Consider the following 18,387-nt stretch of genomic DNA (forward strand, 5'->3'; position numbering starts at 1 on the left):
AAAATATCTGCACCACAATGGGTCTTGTGTTGCACAGCTTGAATTATAAGAACCAACAAAAAACAATAAGAGCCATTTTGTGTACTGTATTTGTGACTGAGCTACTGTAAGACTACACCCTTAAACTCTGACATTTATTGTTGAAGAAGACTAGAGAACAATTTATTTAAAAAAAAACAAACACATGAAGCTCAATGTGAGTCAGAAGATGGACTTTGTTATTCAAAGGTAGTGTGGCACATTGTAAATCATATCTGAGACTAAAAAGGTTGCCTTCAGGACTTCATCTATCCTATAACCATGTAGTTGACTGAGGAAATAAGTCACCTGGTTATCCTTTTTGCCACTGAAATAGGGTGGCAGAGTTGTTTTGCACCAATCACATTTGCTTTTTAACTTGGCACCCTGAAAATTGACCGAGGAGAAAGGAGATCACCCTGTGCCCCCATCTCTTCAAAAAGGTTGACTCCACTTTTTAGAGATTTAAACGCCACCAAACATCATAAGGTGTGTGCACACTGCAGCTCATGAATCACAAAAAAGTCCCCTTGAGTACAGTGAACAACTATCAAACAGTCTTGAACAATGTTTATGAGAGGTTTTGCCAATGTTATTGAATCACCATGTTTTCCATCAACATGTTTTCTCAGTTACAATGCACCAGCAGACTGAGGACTTGGCTGTAGGGCTAGGCAATGATAGAGATCACAATAAACAAGATTTTTTTTCATCTTTTCATCTCATGAGAGTGAACAAATTATGTTCCTCAAAGCTAAATATTATTAAGATGATGAGTTCAAGTTGTCCTTTCCAGAGATTACATTCACATCTATTTTAGCATTACAAAGTGTTTTTTTACTCTTGTTTTGAAAGTCTATCCATAATTTTTGAAGAAAAATAGAAGAAAATAACTAAAATATTGCTTCTTTAACAATAACGTATTTGATAGGGAACTTATATGATATTACAGTATTATGGTATTTGTCTATATGTAATGATACAGCCATTATATTTCCAAGGCACTTGTTGCCTGCTAAGGTCCTGAATATTAAATATATCATTTGGTGGGTTGAAGGTGTTACCTCGCCTATAAATTAACTGTGGCTCTTTGATTAGGATATTTGTGAGTAACAATACCACACACAGTCACTTTCATGTGAAAAGCCAGCAGCTGACGCCTGTAATTCACGAGTGGATAATGATGTTGCGTTCAAGACCGCGGGGTTTCACGGTAATTACTCTGCTTCAATGGGTTTAACCATGAGCCTCTAACCCGTGACGGTCATGAGGGTTTGCTGCCCCTCTCTGCTCTCCGGCATACCGAGGTAAGATATTTGAGGAGGAAAGTATCCCAGAGCTCCGAGGACCAAGTCTTTTGGAGAAGGCATCCCAACCAGAGGAGCTCTGCAATCTAATTATCCAATTTGGTAAGATGATGATCAGTTTATTTTTTTCTAGCAGAGGCAGCACTATTGGGCACATATATTTTGTATTGTGCAGATTTACTTTTAATCAATATTACATTAAGTTTCAGCACTTAATCTGTTTGTCCTGATCAGACAGGACAAACAGATTAAGTGCTGCTTTGCATCAATTGATACTTTACACAGCAGGTGATGCTGTCACCCAACAGGAGGACCCTAGTTTTGACAGAAACATTTAATATAACTATGCATTTTCGTTGTTTGGTAACAAAAAATGTAAAAGCTACATATTCACATGGCCTATTTTTCAAGATGATCAACCAGTTACAAGGTGGATTACTGGGCGAGAGAGTATCAGTCAACAGGCTACCAGGTGACAGTGGATGAAAATGCAACAGGACACTGATTAGGTTTTGTCCTGAGGGCAGTGATCCATGAAGTAGCAACACACTTTTATTTTAATGAACAGAGCAAATTGAACTCTATCTGAATGTTCAAATGCTGCATATTCCTACACAGAATCTATTGTATTCTGTCACTAAAAAGCCAATGGCACATTGTAGGCTTGATGCATTTCAGTGGACTGCTCAGCGTCAGCACTGGATTATCTGAACAAAATGTAACACAAAAAAAGCAACAGGGAGGAGAAAGTCAGAGATAACCCATTTCCATTACAAGTAAAAATGGTTGCAAAAAATGTGAATGCTGCATTTAAATAATTTCAAACTTCATATTCCTTTATCATAATGAGATATAAAGAACCAAAGACAGTGATTACATTCTAAATGACAACAAAGCAGTGCACAGCTTTGTGGTGGTTAGGTGTGTCTAGACTATGTTCTGTTTTTGTTTGCAGTTTATATACCTTGGTGTGGCAGTAATGTTGGGTGTTGTTCTTTACAAAGGCACATTTAATTCAGTTCAGTGCAGCAGAATGGTTTGATACCTGCCATGGCAGTCTTATTTCTATTATTGCATTCTTAAGGGAATATGATTTGATGCACCGAAAGAAAATATGATTTCATAAAACTGTTACTACAATGTACTTGGTCAGCTTACAGAGTGATTTTCTGTTGACTTTCAGCTTGATGCCGTGTAATCGTACAGACGGGATGCCTCGTGGAGACTTCAACATTTATTTTGCCAGCGGCAGACGAGGATATGTCAGAGCTGAAGAGTATGTGGATCTTTTTTATTTTGAAATTCTTTTGCACCAGAGCTTTGTGTATTTTGATCTCCCTTAAATGAATCAATTGTATATAGCTATACTGTGATGAACATTATCCAACTGGTATGCTAAAGTAATAGATATTGCCATAAACTAAAAATCTGTGTTCTACACCACAGGGCAGTGGGAATAGTTCTGCTGGTGGTGATCTTGGCCGCTCTCCTCATCGTGGGCTGCTGGTACTTCAAGAAGAGGAGTGGCTACAGAATAATCAGGGTAAGACTTATGAAGTACTAGCCTTAACAATTTACACTTAAAGCAAAGATTCATCTGAGTTATTCTATCTAATAAAAGCAGGATTGTTTCTGTACAATTATATATATGCTATAAAGAAATTTCTACACACTTGAGGGGTCAAATTGGCAATGCAGTAACAGAATCTTGATTCATATTTGATCAGCGTTGCCTAGTTTCACCACAGTTTATGGGCAGTGATTGACAGCTGCATCAGAGACTCCTTGGCTCCTTGAGACAAAGAACAGATTTTTTTTCACATATTATCTGTCTCATGTATTACTGTCTACTAAATGCTGTTTCACAAATATGACAAAATGTATTTTTATTGAAGTTACCAACTACCTTTGTTCCGTTTTGTATATCCTTTCTACCTGTTTTACTTGTTTTCTCCATTATATCACCAAATTTTTATTTTTTGCTGTTTTCCCACAACTCCTCACACATCTTTCTCTCCCTGCAGAACCCAAGATCAGGTTCACCAGGTTTCACAGGAGGCCAGTATTCAGAGGCAGGACCTTCCTCAGAAAACAAGATGGCTCTAACTGACTTTGGCAGCTTCCGGCCTGCGGTGAGGGACAGGAAGCTACTTTGTGACTGACTTTACTGGCCTTCTATTGTATCTCCCTGAGTCAAGTATTTTTAGGAAAAAGATAACAACACAGTCAACGACTGGACACAGAGGAAGTGTTTTTTTGCCTATTTAAATTATATCTAGCATTTTTCATACATCACCAATCCACAGTGAGCAAAGTTTAACTCTGTCCACGACAGGGTGCTTGTTTGGTACAAAGCCTCAGGGCTCTGAACACAGTGTGGAGCACGTGAAGCTGACGCAATACATGCCTGAGGGGGAGATTATTGTGTCACCAGACAAGGGGTGGGTATTAAAAATGTTTCATTCCCAGGGGTGGTGTGTGTATCCATGTGTGCAGGGAGAGGTGAAGGGAGGAGGATCAGATCAGCAGCCTCACATGTGAGATGAGGTTGCAAAAGCACAATGCCCTCTGAATTCCCTTCCTTTTATAATGCAGCCATTATGCTGGATGCACTGTTGAGTCCATCAGTACATAGACCAAGATTGTTTAAAGTTGAGAGTGCCTGAATTACATGTGTAAACATTTGAGGTTATGATATAGCAATTAAAAAAAGATAACATCAGATTGAAGATGACCCCATCAAGAGTATGAGAGTTCAGCTGTTTCATCTGGATGTATTTATCCCTCTGTTCTTCAGGTTCCTAATGCTCCTCCAGCCTATGAAAAGCTTTCCTCAGGGCCACTGCCTCCTCCATATTCTCCCTGAAGGACTTCTGAAGACAGACAGATGTCTGGAGAAGGAAGGAAGATACTGAAGAACAAACTTTAAACTCCATCTGTTGTCTGATACTCTGATGTCACTGTCAATATGGTTCTTTATGCTTTGTAGCTAAATATACCAATCGGTGAAATTACTCTCATTTTGTAAAATTATTCATATGAATAAACACAATGTATATACTGTAGGTTGTTTAAATAAACACTAACAAAATTATGTATATGAGTAAGGAAACAGCTCAAACACTTGTTGGGGACAGTCGCATTGTTTATTTCCATGCAGTCACGTCCACACTTGTTCAATGAAAATGTACCTAGTAAATATTTTTGAAAAATCTATATGGTAAAAATAAATAAATGTGACTTCAAAACATTTTATATGGGCTCAAACATGTAGTACAAATTTATCTATTAGTTTATTTATATTTCTAAAAAGTAAGATGTAGTTTTCAAACGGTTACGAGTTGAAAAAAAGGACATGACAGACTTTGAATACAGACAGTTGTATTGTACAAACTGACAAAGTAGAGCAAGTTGTACCAATGAAGAGTATCCCAATTATTACTTCTTGAAGCAATATCTAATGGCGTTGAAAAGTAATACAAAAGCTTGAGTTGAAATTCATTTTATCTACCCTTTCATTCTACTGCTTTGTTTTAACAGTTGTTATTACTGGCCATGAAGTAAAAAAAATAAAATAAAGGAAAGTCAAGAGTCTATAACATTCATCTGAGGGCAACCTCACCAGTTTTCACTTGAGAAAACCATCACAGTATACATTTCCAGTATGTCTGATTGAGCTATAGGATTATCTAACCAGATGGTATAACCTACTGTGTCCTAAATGTAAGTTATGAGTCAACTACAGCTGCAAAGCAGTTCTTTAACTAACCCCAGGATTACTACAAGCAATGGATATGAGCCCAGGTGAAACTACTCAGCTGAAAAGTGGCGTCTTAGTCCTCACATTGCTGGCACAGTCCCAGTTACTTGGTTCATTTTCTGTCCGCCTGTGAAGGCTGTAAAGAGGAATCATGTGTGTGTAGTGCTCCAGTGGAACTGTTGGGGGAAACCACCAGTGCATCCAGTGGTTTAGGGCAGGCAGTCAGCTCAACTGGATTGACCTGGCACTGAACTGTGTTCAAAACAGCACCATCAGGACTAATGAGTAGCTTGGATGCTACATTGGTGTGCATACCTAAGGATGAGGTCTGCAGAGAGTGCTTTCCAAGTGCTTGATTGGTTAGAACGACAGGTGGGTGGATGGTGCTGTTTGTCTTCAGTGATGTGATTGGTTGAGCTGGAGTGATTATTACAGTGCTGCTTGAAGAAGGTGCTGCAACCACAGGTGCTGTTTCAAAGGTGTTGACAGTGCTTCCGATTGGTGGGACTGTAGCAACGGGCAGCGTCTGCATCCTAGACACTCCACTTACAATTGGTGGGACAGCCACTGTCGGCAGTACCTGTGTCCGTGTGCCAGCAAGCACTGATTGCATGACTGCAGGCACCGTTTTTCTGACTGATGTGTTACCTAGTCCCGTGTGCACTAAAGCCTGTGATGGAACAGTGGAGGGTGCTGCAATTCCAACTGCTGTCTGCTGGGGCTGTATGCTTGGGCCTGGGGTTGTCACTGAAACCATCTGCTGGGCAGGAAGAGAAGAATGCAAAGCTGGTGTGCCTGCTACCACCGGAGCTGCAGCTGAGGAGAGGGGTGCAGGAACTGGTATGACTGGGCTGGGCAAGGCAACAGCTGATGGGCTGGGTAAAACAGACAAGGATGATACAGGTGCTGATAATCTGGACAAGGGGGGTGCTACTGCAGGCGGGAAGGTGGATGAACATTCAGCTCGTGTGTGTGTACCACCAGCTAACCTGATTGTTGTCAGTGCTGAGCCAAGAGCAGGAGCACTGGTTACCACTGGGGAAACTACGGCTGGTACACTGCCTAACCTTGGAGGGGATGAGACCAGAGTGGGTGTACCTACAGGTGGAGATGCGAAGTTACCAGCCTGAGCATCTGGCAACCTAGGCAGAGCAGACACTACATTTGTTTTACTGGGTAACCATGTTGAACCCATGCCAGGTGTTCCCGTTAGACGGACTGGCGTGACATTTGGAGTGGTTGCTAGCAATGATGGACCAACAGCAGGTGTGCATGCTACAAAAGGAGAACTTACGGCTGGCACACCAGGCAGCCTGGCTGGGGACTGGGGTAAAACTGGTGCTCTAGGGGTTACAGTGGCCTGACTTGCCCCTTGGGGAGGTACTGATGCTCCAGTGCTGGGAGCACTGACAGTAGGCACTTGTTGTGGTGCAGGGCTAGAGATGATAAGGACGTGGCTACCTGGACCTAAACCCTGGGGAGGGACTACAAAACGTGCATTATTAAGGAGGATTTGTGTGCCAGCAGCAAGAGGCGTAGAGGTGTTGATGACTATCCTCTGCTGGATTGTGCCAGTAGCAGAGGTGGTGAATGGGGTACTGGTGGTTGTTGCAGAGGAGATAGGTGTTTGGGTTTTCTTGAGAGCAAGCTGAGAGGAAGATAAGAAGCAAGTGGTTTCCTCACCAATGCCACTTTGGATATTTGAAGGCTGACGGATGAGGGTGGGTGTGGAGGTTTGGGCTGGGCTACTCTGCACAGTTGGGGTTACCTGAGCAGGAGAGTTGCTTGACAGTATACTTGCATGCATACCAAGGTCCTTCTTAATCAATGGTCCTGCCGACAGAGTGGCAGCGGTAGATGTGGCTGTGGAAGAGCCTGGTTGGGAGATCATGGAGAAGGAAGGGATACCCTGGAGCTGACAGCTGGTGGTCAGAGAAGCGTGAGAGGCCAGCTGGGTAGGACAGCTTGTGATGATATTTGAACTTGTAACCGGGACAAGTCCAGTGGTGGTGACTGGCGGACGGCCAGCATCTGACACAGACACTGGTGTGCTCTTGGAAGGAGAACGTGACAGGGCCCCGATGGTCTGTCCAATGGTTGTTGTCTTTCCCGACAACTGGATTTGAACCCCTGGAGTCACACAAGAGATATTTTCTTCAATAGTTTGACTTTGATAAGGGGCTGTATGTAGGACTACAGCTTTAATTCAATACTTATAAAGTCCCCCTCCACTCAAAAACGTTTTTTCTGATGTTTATGTCTCCTAAAATATATGATCTAGACCTCACTGACTTGTATCTGTGCAAAGTTTGTTACTAGAGGGGTGTTTTTGAATTCTTCTACTGAAGGGAGGGATGCCTGTTCACTTCCCTAAAATCTGAGAATCAAACGTACGCTGGGGAAACTAGATTAGGTGTGTCGCTAATACGAACACCAGTAACTGAGAACAAACTTTGACAGCAAAAAAAATCTGCAACCTCCAGTGCAGAGCAGATTGGTGAGTACATAGGGCAAGAGTTTGCAATAACACAGTTAAAGTTTTGACAGCAAACATGCTAGTGTGCAGTTTTAGGGAAAAACCAGACCCTGAAGCTTCCTTCCACTATGCACAAAACCCCCCATTGTAGCAGATATTATTGTATGTTTCTCAACCACTAATGCTGTGTCAGCCACAACCAGCTAGCTTGCAAGCTAACAAACAACTAAACAAATACAAGATTCTAGCTACACTGTCTATTCTGAAATGTCTGCTAGTCACCAATTTTGGTGCACGACAGACTCCTCAACTGAAATTTGGTCTCACTGAGGCTAAAATATGAATCTCTCCAACGTTTCCTCTAATGCCAACACTAGCTATCTTGATGCACACTGCTCTTTCACCATACTTGTCAACCCTCCCATTTTCTCTTGGGGTCACAATGCACACAACCTGTTACCGGCACCGCAAAACATGTTTAAGCCATACTTTTCTGCTTCCCCCTCTCCCCCTCCAGCGCAAATCCTCCTGCCCTGCATGAGTTGGGTGCAGCTGCCAGTGGACACCTTGTTTCCCTGCTAAGAGCATGCATATATCAGATGGGACTTTGAGAGGTGCCTCGAGAATTGTGGAAACCAGCTTGCCCTAGTCCGCAGTAGCAGAGGACCTAGCTGTCTGTCAGAGACCATGAGCCTCCTGTTCTGTCTCGCTAAGGCATCCAGGACCCAGTGGTGTGTGGGACAGGGAGGACAGCCAGCTGGTCCCTGGTGTGGGCCAAGCCTACAGCCTGGCCTCCCTCCTGCCTGCTGGCCCTGGAGTAGGATCATGAACCAAAAACTAAATCAAATTAAATTTAGTTAGCATAAGTAGTTATTTTGTTAGGAAACAAGGAAACAAAGTTTTTGAAACTAAAATGTTTCTGGGGAGGAGCCCTAGACCCCCTGCTTAGGTTTCAAAATCCTCCCTATTTTTGAGGTCCCAAGGTTGGCAAGTATGGCTTTCACCAGTCTTAGTGCAGGGAGTATGGAAGAAAGCGGAAAGCGAAAGTGAAATCTATCACAAACAGTGTGGTGGGTGGGGTGGAGGCCAGATTCAGAATTTTTCAATGAGGGAGAAAGGGTGGATCTGCTTCCGACCCCTTTTTTAGAGTTTTATTTAACTATTTTGTGGGAAAACCATGTTAAACAAAATATTAGCATTTGTACTTTAAAATGTGTCTGGAGGGGGACTTTAAACTACTCAACACAACATTCAAAAAACACATAACATTCCTCCAACTACATTATATCTACATGTATAAATTAATAACTGTCCCACTGTTGCAAAGTTTATAGACTGAATCAAACACAAGATACACAAGACAAGATCACACCATACAAACCCACCTGAGGGCAGAGTGATGTTCTTGACCTTGGACAAGGTGTCTGAGTTGACAACAGATTGGCCTGGACTTAATCCCATCTTTAGAGTTTGACTTGTTAATGAAGTGGTCAGCAGCTGTCCAGTCGCCCCTGTTGCTACCGCCTGCTTTGGGATGCTTCCCATGGAGGTGGTGGATGATGTTGATGTGGGCTGGCTGATGAACATGACTCTTGAACTAGGAAGTGATTTTGTGTAAGAGGGTGTACCTTTTGATAATGCTACATTTGAGGTGGAGGAAGAAGAGGGAGTGACCAGGATGAATTTAGTAACTTGGGATCTCTCCTCTGTACTGGCCCGTTTCACACCAGTCTTGCTGATGAACTCTGCTTGTGTGAGAACTTGGGGAACGCCAGAACTACTCAGTGATGGGACAACAACAGTGTTTTTTATTAATGAAGCTTGTAAGTGAGAACCAGCAGCAGGTGTCTGCATTAGCTGGCCAAACTTTGTTGCAACCGTAGAACAAGCTGAGGTGTTGGAACCTTGACTTGTAGCAACAGAAGTGCCTGTAGTCTGGATTCCTGGGCCTGTTACAGGAATGCTACCAGTGACTGCAGTGAGCATAGGAGTTGTGACCGCGGAAGGGGACTTTAATACTGAAGGAACCTGCTTTTGAGGTTGGGCCACTGAGACACTTGTCCCTGCTGAAATGGTGCAAGGAGAAGTTTGAGAGGGAGCAGAAGGAGAGAAAGTCTGTGATGTCTTGGACACAAGGAAGGCTTTAAACTGAGGTGAGATGGTGATGACTGGACTGGTGGGCAAAGAGCCAAGCGCATTCTGGTCTGAGGATGTCTGGACTTTGACGATGCCTGTGTTGCCTCCTCTGGTTGTTACCAGGATGGACTGTGAGTCACGGATACACACAGTCTTAAGCTCCTGTTTAGGGTCTGTAGATTTAGTAGGCTCAGTAGAAACTGCACTAGAAGAAGTTGTGACGAGTGAGGACATTGGCGTGACAACTTGTGGTGTGCTAGCTTGGGGACTGCAGACTTGTGCCCCCTTAAACCCTGCTGTGTTCAGGGCCCCCTGCTGCAGACGAGGGGAAACAGAAGGAGAAGGGGTCCTCACTGTCCTGGCATCTTTTAGGGGAGCCACTTGCTGAACAGGGATTCTGTTTTCAGGGATTGTGAACCCAGGCACATTGGTGGACATACGTAAGGGGCTGGCTGCTTTAGAAACTGGGACCTGAATGCCCGTAGACTGTTGTTGTTGGAAAGAGGACACCTTTTCTTCAGTTTTCTGAATAAGAAGATTAGAAGGCAGAATTACCAATTGCTGCATGATCTTCTCCCCGGTGTTCTGGTCCACAACAGGATGAACAGATATCTTGACTGGGCTGCTGTCTCTCCTTACTAGGTGACCCAGTCCCTCAGGTACTTTGTACACCACTTGGACAGGATTTTTTGGTACAGTCTGTGTTGGTTTGGCCTGTAGTGATTTAGGAAGAGCTGCCGTCACTGTAGCCATTCTTGGCTGTCTTAGTACTTCCGTCTGTTGTAGTCCTTGTGCCTGCATTTCATGCGGGTTCTGCTGGAAACTGGATGGAGAACTTTGTGCTTTTGAAAGTTTTGTGTTAGTCACTGCAGAGGTAGGCAGGGAGACCCCTTTGCTCTGTCTATCTATGTTGTTGATCCCTGGAAAATCAGCAGGCCGTTTCATTAAGGTCACTTTGTTTCCCACACTCTTAGCCAGCAGGGTGGGGATGGGCGTGTAGCCCTTAGGTAGTCCAGTGGTGGGATGGAGGATGGGGGTTCTGGGTGACAGTGAAGCCTGAGCTGGTACCCTTGCTGCCCGTGGTGAGTTTGAATCCCTGGATTGATTTGATGGTCTCAGTTCAGATGTAGACTGTGGCTCAGAGTCAGGAGAAGAAGTAATGTTACTGCCACCAGTCTGACCTCTTGGCAGGAAACTAATGTGTTTCTCTGGGCTGGCCAGAGGGTGTTTTAGGTGGTTGGAAGGTACGTAGGTCATTGTTCTTTCTCCAGCAGACTCAGCCAGAAACTCCCTGGTGCTTGCTGAGAAAATAATAGAGATGTCTATTAGGGATGTACAGATCAATTAGCCAGTTATACAGGGTCAACAGACACATGCTGACGTTAATTTAAATTGGCTCAGAACTGTGAAAGGCCCGATCAGACAGAGCTCGTTTTGAAGCTTGCTGCATCTTTATGTTTTTTACATTGTTGCCAGGCAACCACTGAATCACGTCCTTAGCTTAACCGCTATTTTATTGTGAAGTAAACTCACAGATCTGCAGCTTAAAATCTGCACAACATATGGACAGATGGAGGGCACCTGGGGACTTGAGACAGAAAAAAGGGAGATTCCTGTTGGTATAAAAGACCCCCAGAAAGAGGAGAAATCCCCAGGAGTACCACCAGCTGGTTCAGGAGCTTCGCTTGGATGACGGTCGGTTCAAGGATTATTTATTTAGGATGAGTCAGGGACAGTTTGACAATCTGCTGTCAATTGTTGGGCCTAATTACAGTTGTTTATATGTTAGTAAATAGTTGAGGCTACAATTTGTTTTGATATGTCTTACAGCTTGCCTAAGGTAATGATAAAAGGGAGCTAATGCTAGCTTCACACAAGCCATGTATGCTACCACATGTTGTCACTGCCACTACAGAAGGCCTTGGGCTGCGCAATTAGCCATATATTAATCACGATCATGGTTTTGGCTCTCCACAATTAAAAGAACATGATCAAAGTTTAAAATGTGTCCTCCACTCATAGAAAATAAATCAAACCTGCAGATAAACAAAACTAAAATAACGTGGCCATCAACCATCATCATCTGTTGTTTGGAAGTATTCGGAAAGAACAAATCATATGCAAAGAGTGAATGAGACTTGTGTCTGTGCTGCAAAGCAACACAACTAACTCAACCACATTAAAAAAACACCACAAACTGCAGTATGAGTACTGAAGGCCAAGAAGAATAACTTCGCCAACAAAACCTCACTGAATCCCTGTCCTTGTCCAGCATCAACTCAGACATCCACAACAGTGCTGCTGTACAGCGTGTCACAGTACTGTGACCTCTGTTAGAAATACAAATAAAAAATAAATACAGTGGTGAATATATCCATCCAGCTATCAAAGACAGACTGAGATAACAAATGCAACTGCATTCCATTTGGCCAAAGGTATGTGGCCAATAAACTGTTTTCATCTGCCTGTATTTTGCGATGGTACATTTTTGTAGCCTATCTTTATTCGTATTTTGCTTTCAAGAGATGCACTGAATTCAGGTGAAGAAGAAACTTATTTTAAGTCTTGTTGTGACGCAATGATTCGTAAATTATCAGGAATGTAGCATGACAAGGAAGTAAGAGCAGGGCTCTGTGTATCTAAATGTGAATTTGCAAAAAATAAAATAAAAAGGTTCCTACAATAAATGAATAATTGCGTTAACTAATTGGGATCTCAGTTTTGATCAAACACATCGTGATTATCATTCTGGCCATAATCGTGCAGCCCTAAGAAGGCCTGCCTCTCTATGCATCTGACTAGACAATAGGAAACAATGCCAATGACGTTGGGCGCTTAACTTTAGGCATCCAGGACGCACAAGCAAAAGCCACAATGTGCATAGAGCGGAAAAACGCAAGACCTCAGCAGCGCAAAAGCAGCAAGAAAATGCTTCAATCCCATTGAAAACAATTAAAAAGAGCTGCTTCAGGCTGCTACAACGCCCTCTGTCTGTTTGCGGGCTAACTGCAGCTTTTAGGACCAGGTAAACACATTTTTTTATTACAACATTACAGCAACCAAAACTCAAATGATAGATTCTAATTTAATAACTTTACCTCCACTCCAAAGACCTCTGGGAACCATATGTTCCAGGTCCTCCTCTTCTGATCTCCTATAATGATCCGAAAGTGAACACATCTCCTTCTCCATACCCCTGTCTTCATCATCATCGTCATCATCGTCTGATGATGATGAGGAAATACACTCTTCACGGACAAAGTTATTGTATTCTGGGTGCTTCTTGAAATCATCAAATTCCTTCTTCAAACGAAGCCTGAAGTAAAAGAATGGAAAGAAACAACAGAGAATGTCTCCAGTCCAGTAATGATAATCTGATACAAAGAGCTACTTAATCAAAAGTGTGGTCATTATACTTTGTGCTGGTAAGCTGAGCTCAAACTGCACATGCCTAAGAATTATTATTAGAACAAAGCTTAGGTTTGATCCGATCAGTTATTATTAATTGAGTTGTACCTGTTCCTTTGGTAGGCCTTGACAAGTTTGGGTTCCCAGGGTGAAAGTTCATTCAGTAGTCTGATCAGAGTGCTGTGGAGGTCTTTCACTGCTTCTCTCCTATAATACCACCGACCCTGCAAATTCAAACATGCAAAAGAAATCTTGGTCAAGTCACGAACACTAAAATGTGAGACAATGTGTGAGCACACCATATTCTTCACCAGATACAGAAGGCTCTAAAGCGTTAGAGTAAATTTTCGATGATTGCCACGTACCAATCTCTTTTTAGTGCTCTCCAGGTCATCAAGCTCATCTTCTGTCTTACTGATCAGCTCTCGCAACTCCTCAAGACTGGTGCACACCAACTACAGAGGAGAAATAATAAATTGAGTAAGACAAGCTCAGGAAAGAAAGAGAGACAAGAAAAAAGAAGAGTATGAGCACAATGGGGCTTAAATTAAGACCATAAAACAGCGAATTACTTTTTCAAATGATTACTTAAATAATACAGCATTAAAAATACACACCTAGAGAAATAAAAGTGAATATTTGGGTATGAATGTGACTACCTTAAATGATGGCTCAACTGCAGGTTCATCTTTAATTTTCTTTGAAGATTCAAGCTTTTTTCCTGTCAACAAGATAACAGGTACAATCGTTTAACTAACAAGGTATTACTGAAAAGAATAAACTTAATAACACCAACACAGAGCTTTTTCTCACCTGCTTTATGTTTTTTCTTCTTGTCTTTCCTTTTAATCGTTGTGGCAACCCTCCGCACTGCAGACTTGGCAGTCTCAGCTGAGGACAGCCTCATCCTGTCCACGTGCTGCAGCTGCTTGTGCTCTCCTTTCACCCTCGGCAGCTGTTCCCTCCCTCGCTTTTTCTTCTGCTTTTTTTTTTTAGTCCAGATTTTGTCATTCACCCTCTCGTCACTTGAGTTTTGAGAACTCTCAGAAGACAACTGTGCTGCTAGCCCCGACGATCCACAGAAGCAGTCGCGCTCCTCAGATGTTACATTACTAGTTTTGCTTTCACAACAACCCAGACAGGAAGACCTTTGGTGTCCCTGGCTGGGACTTTCTCCCTCCATTTTGATTGGTTTGGTTGGAGAGGCCAGATTTACTAAGCGAGCAGGTGATCTGCCCGTGTAGCTGTGCTCCCCTACACTCAGACAGGGCTCCTGTGTCTCTGCTTTAATGGTGCGCATTGAGCCCAATGGGAAGCCATGCTCTTGTTTCAATGTGAGTCTCTTGGATTGATGCTCGAACTCTGCAGTTTTTTCCTTCAAATTAATTTCCACACCCCTTCCTACAGGACTAGTGTGTGAAAGGGATAATGAGTGTGTGTGTATTATTAAGTCCAATTTAGGGTCTTCACAGGAGTCTTCATCAGAGCAGCCTGAGTCGGACCCATCCTCGTTCTTCAGTGACCATGATTTAAACCTTTTGTTATCCTCCTCTCCATCCCCATTTTCCCCTTTGAAAACCCCAAGTGTCTCTGCTCTCCCCTTTCCAAAATCAGCACACTCGCCTGTGTCCATTGAGCCTCCATAACACCCCCTGTCACTTGCAATCCCCTCCTCCTTCATTCCATCCGACTCTTCACCGTCTGTCACTGGCTCTCTATCAACCCTTTTGACCCATACAGAAGGGAAAGGGAAAACTGGGGGTGAGCTGGGGCTCTGGCAGTAGATCCTCAAGTCTGCCCCACAGAAATGTGGGAAATGTATATAGGCATTCTCCTTGCTGTCATAGCCCAAAATAGACTCCCTACATTCATGGATGGGCTGGGCAAGGAGAGCATCCTGCACATATTTCTGCGTCTCATACACATGATCACACAGCCCCTTCAGAAGCCATACTCGCTGGTAGAAGGGCAGCAAGTGAAAGGGTTTCTCCTCCAAAGGACTCACCTCCCCGAGAATGCTGAAAAACTGGTTGCAGAGTCCCAGCTGCTCAGCCCGACCCAGCTGGTCATGGGAGGCACCAACAGCTCGATACCAGCTCATGACCCGCTGCCTGAGTTCTGACTCCCAGCGGCGGTAAGGCAGGGCAGGCCGGCGGTGCAGAGTGGCCCTCCGCTGGGGTGGGGACAGTAGGGAAGACATGATTTTGGACAGAAGGAGGCTGCAGCGGGGCATCAGCAAACAACGCTCCAGATCAAAAAATACAATCTCTGGGAGGTTAAGGGCAGTCTGAGCTAGACAGAGGAAGTGTCCTATGGCAGGGAGTTCCCAAAGTGTGTCCACAGTGTGGGGGGAAGCCTGTGACAGCAACGTCTGCTCCCACTCTTCTACCTCTTTGGCTGACATTTCTTCTGCCTCTTTCTTCTCAAGCTCACGTTGCCTGAAAATCAAAAAGACATGTACAGTGTTGGTGGGTTTACAACAGCAATTTAAATCTCTCTAAAATATTCACTTACCTCCTCTCCTCCTTGACTCTCTGTTGTTCTTCCAGACGTAGGGCCTGGACCATAATAGACTCATGCCCACCAACAGTGATAGTTGCCAAGCTACGAGGTGCCAGCCTCCTCCTGGTGGAGGTGCCCCCTGAACTCCGCTCCTCCTCAGCACCAAAACGCCCTTTAGAAGTCACTGCTAAGGTCGTCTTCTCTCTCAGTGTCCTAATTTTACAGGTGAAGAGGATAAAATATGTTTCAATATAAGTTGAGGGGCTTGGGAGTAGCTAAATAACCAATAAACATTGCGAGATCATGGTGTGCTGCTGAACAGACTCACATTTTCTTATTAATAATAACAATAAATATAATATAAACACTTCACATTTATGCAATAGAGAAATAATGGAGAGCAAAAAAATATATCTACTGCTTTATTTCAAAAATGGCATCTACTAAATTCTATTATTGCTGTTGTATAATGGGTTTCAGCTAAGAATTGTGTTCAAAGGTTTAGTTACACTTCATTTACCTGGATAGCAACGTAAGCTTCTGCTCCAACATGATTTCCAGCTTTTGAGCCTGTTTGGAGATCCAGTGGTCCACTCCATGGTAGCGATAACAGTTCTCCAACATTAGCCTGAAGTCTGCAACAAACTCTGTTATGGTCTCATACTCTTGGTTGATAAACTTCTCCTCCATCCTCCGCAAGCACATCGACTGCCTGAGCTGTGCCTGACCCCGGCCCCGGACCCCTCCAATACCATGCTGGGCTTCCTGGTGGCCAATGGGGTGGAGGAATGGGCTGGTGATCCCTTTGTGCTTGTCCAAGAGAAAGCCAGTGAATATCCTATACGCTTGCTGGACCTCATAGTTCATATCCTCCTCGAAGCTGTTGCTGTTGGTGGAAATGCAGACCTCAGGCAGAGAGAGGTCACTGTTAGAAAACTCTGACATGCCATCGTTGCTCAGTGCAAGGTGGTCAGCAGCTACATCCCCACTGTAGCCAGGACAGTGTAACGCTACCATAGTCTCAACTTCACATGTGCCATTACTGAGCCCGTCTTCAGTTATGATCAGGTCAGTGTCCTCAGTGCTGTTGCTCACCCATTTGGATTGTGAAGACATGATGTCTGCGTTTGGCTGTGGGGGTGCCGAGTCTTTTTTGGGGAACAAGGGTCGGCTACAAGCTGCTGTGATTTGGTCTGTCACATCCACCTGATCCATGGTGCAGGCACCTGAAGTGGGTAACAGGTGTCACCTATGGTGAACAGTGATGTCACAACGACACTCAAGCATAGTTGTGATGCATGGGAAAACAAAACCAAACAAACAAACAAACACACAAGCAGTGCTTACTAAGCATTTATATTGCAAGGTCCAAAATAATACACAGCAGTGAGATGAGGTGTTCACACCTAACATACAACATCGCTTGGCTAAGTTTGCTTACATTTTAATTCTTGCCATGGCAGGTGCTCACAATATTTCAGCCACATGATACAACACTGGCATGTTTATCTCGTGAGGCTCTGTCTTAATTACTAGCACTTAAACTTACTTTATCTACCTGCCTCATCTTCACAAACTTTCCTTTTCCACTGGATCAATGGCTAGCTAGCTTGAAGTTAGCTACTAGCGACCTAGCTAACGGTACTTAAAACAACAATAAGTAAACAAACTTTGTTCTGCTTGCTCATAGAGCGATATACAGTGCACTCCCTTATCACGTCCCGTCTCCTGTCACGTGTGAAATCAGACCAAAACAAAGTGACCAGCTTGGCTGGTTGAACAACATACCTCGACGTTTTCAGTGCCGCTCCAGACACGCACCAGGCAAGACAGCTTTTAGCAAGCTTAGCAGCCACGACAGCTTGCTAGCTAGGTTAGCTTGCTATTGTCTCCAATCTGGGGCCTGCAATTGCTGCGTTCGCTGTCCATAATGGAAATTTTGGAGTAATTAAATGCCGAACAGATAAAAAGTTATGCATACACCGCATGTCGTCAGCGCACGGAGTGATGTCAGTGACAGCAAGATGGCTAAAGGAGCATTAGCCGGAGTAACACTAGCTGATTGTCCGACAATGCATAACACTTCATTATCACTAGCCATCCAGCTAACCAGCTAGGTTTGCAAGTTGACAGCCACTTTGTGACAAGTAAAAAAATCCAGGTTCACTTTAGAGAGAAATTTCCGCCTTGTGTCGGATATCTACTGAAGCCTGTAGGCTTTACAAAAAGCTAGTAACCGACTACTCTGTCTGGCTTGCTTGAAGACTACTGTACCGTCCACTTCACTTCCACCCTGCGTGCGCCCGATGCAAATGTGCGCAGCCTGACGTAGCTAGCTGGTCGCGTGCCACACCAAATTGTTATTTTGGTTTTGGAGCTATTGCTGACACAGCCTCACTTCACACTGTATTATTAATAACCTTGTTGTGATTGTTTCACCCATTGTCACTGAAAGAGGAGCATCGTGAGACAGCTGTCATTGGAAATAAAACGCACATTATCGACAACGCTTCTGTGCGCAACAATGAATGAACAGCATCAACCCGTAAACTCTCATTCATAACTTCAGCGTGTCAATATCTTTCAATTAGTTACAGAAGACACAGTGGGAACTCCTCCATGTACAGTGTGAAACTTCAGCAGCATGTCTTACTTACTTTTCACCGCTAGATGGTGGTCGTCACTAGTGTACAACAGACAGCTGAGCGTCTCGTGTGAGTGAAGTGCAGAGCTTTATTTGCCCTTTGTTTCGCCTCTCAGGTAGCTCTTGACTTCACTCT

The 18,387-nt window shown here is 43.7% G+C and overlaps 2 protein-coding genes across 3 annotated transcripts; one reads left to right on the forward strand and one right to left on the reverse strand.

Annotated features, from left to right (window-relative positions):
• The first annotated feature begins 1,275 nt into the window (after window positions 1-1,275).
• Window positions 1,276-4,418, forward strand: mlana (melan-A). The gene is made up of 5 exons (XM_050052347.1): window positions 1,276-1,427; window positions 2,509-2,601; window positions 2,772-2,868; window positions 3,350-3,457; window positions 4,123-4,418. The coding sequence occupies exons 2-5, from the start codon at window positions 2,513-2,515 to the stop codon at window positions 4,189-4,191; spliced, it is 363 nt and encodes a 120-aa protein (XP_049908304.1). The 5' UTR covers window positions 1,276-1,427; window positions 2,509-2,512; the 3' UTR covers window positions 4,192-4,418.
• A 31-nt stretch (window positions 4,419-4,449) lies between these two features.
• LOC126395135 (uncharacterized protein KIAA2026) lies at window positions 4,450-17,905 on the reverse strand. 2 transcript variants are annotated; one of them, XM_050052345.1, is made up of 10 exons: window positions 17,396-17,905; window positions 16,128-16,833; window positions 15,620-15,820; window positions 13,919-15,543; window positions 13,765-13,826; window positions 13,471-13,560; window positions 13,214-13,329; window positions 12,796-13,013; window positions 8,947-10,998; window positions 4,450-7,215 (listed from the first exon to the last, which is right to left on the reverse strand). In XM_050052345.1, the coding sequence occupies exons 2-10, from the start codon at window positions 16,820-16,822 to the stop codon at window positions 5,198-5,200; spliced, it is 7,077 nt and encodes a 2,358-aa protein (XP_049908302.1). In that variant the 5' UTR covers window positions 16,823-16,833; window positions 17,396-17,905; the 3' UTR covers window positions 4,450-5,197. The 2 variants fall into 2 exon arrangements, with proteins under 2 accessions (XP_049908302.1, XP_049908301.1); XM_050052344.1 differs by having other exon boundaries at window positions 16,128-16,856.
• Window positions 17,906-18,387: the final 482 nt, after the last annotated feature.

The sequence above is a fragment of the Epinephelus moara genome, chromosome 9 (assembly GCF_006386435.1).
Source record: "Epinephelus moara isolate mb chromosome 9, YSFRI_EMoa_1.0, whole genome shotgun sequence".
Taxonomy (NCBI): Eukaryota; Metazoa; Chordata; class Actinopteri; order Perciformes; family Serranidae; genus Epinephelus; species Epinephelus moara.

Coding starts and splice junctions, on each gene's coding strand:
- mlana (XM_050052347.1), top strand. CDS start 2,513: ATGCCGTGTAATCGTACAGACGGGATGCCTCGTGGAGACTTCAACATT. Junction 2,869..3,349: donor GTGGCTACAGAATAATCAGG/GTAAGACTTATG, acceptor CTCTCCCTGCAG/AACCCAAGATCAGGTTCACC. Junction 3,458..4,122: donor TTGGCAGCTTCCGGCCTGCG/GTGAGGGACAGG, acceptor TCTGTTCTTCAG/GTTCCTAATGCTCCTCCAGC.
- LOC126395135 (XM_050052345.1), bottom strand. CDS start 16,822: ATGGATCAGGTGGATGTGACAGACCAAATCACAGCAGCTTGTAGCCGA. Junction 13,330..13,470: donor AGAGCACTAAAAAGAGATTG/GTACGTGGCAAT, acceptor TTGAATTTGCAG/GGTCGGTGGTATTATAGGAG. Junction 13,014..13,213: donor AAGGCCTACCAAAGGAACAG/GTACAACTCAAT, acceptor CTTTTACTTCAG/GCTTCGTTTGAAGAAGGAAT.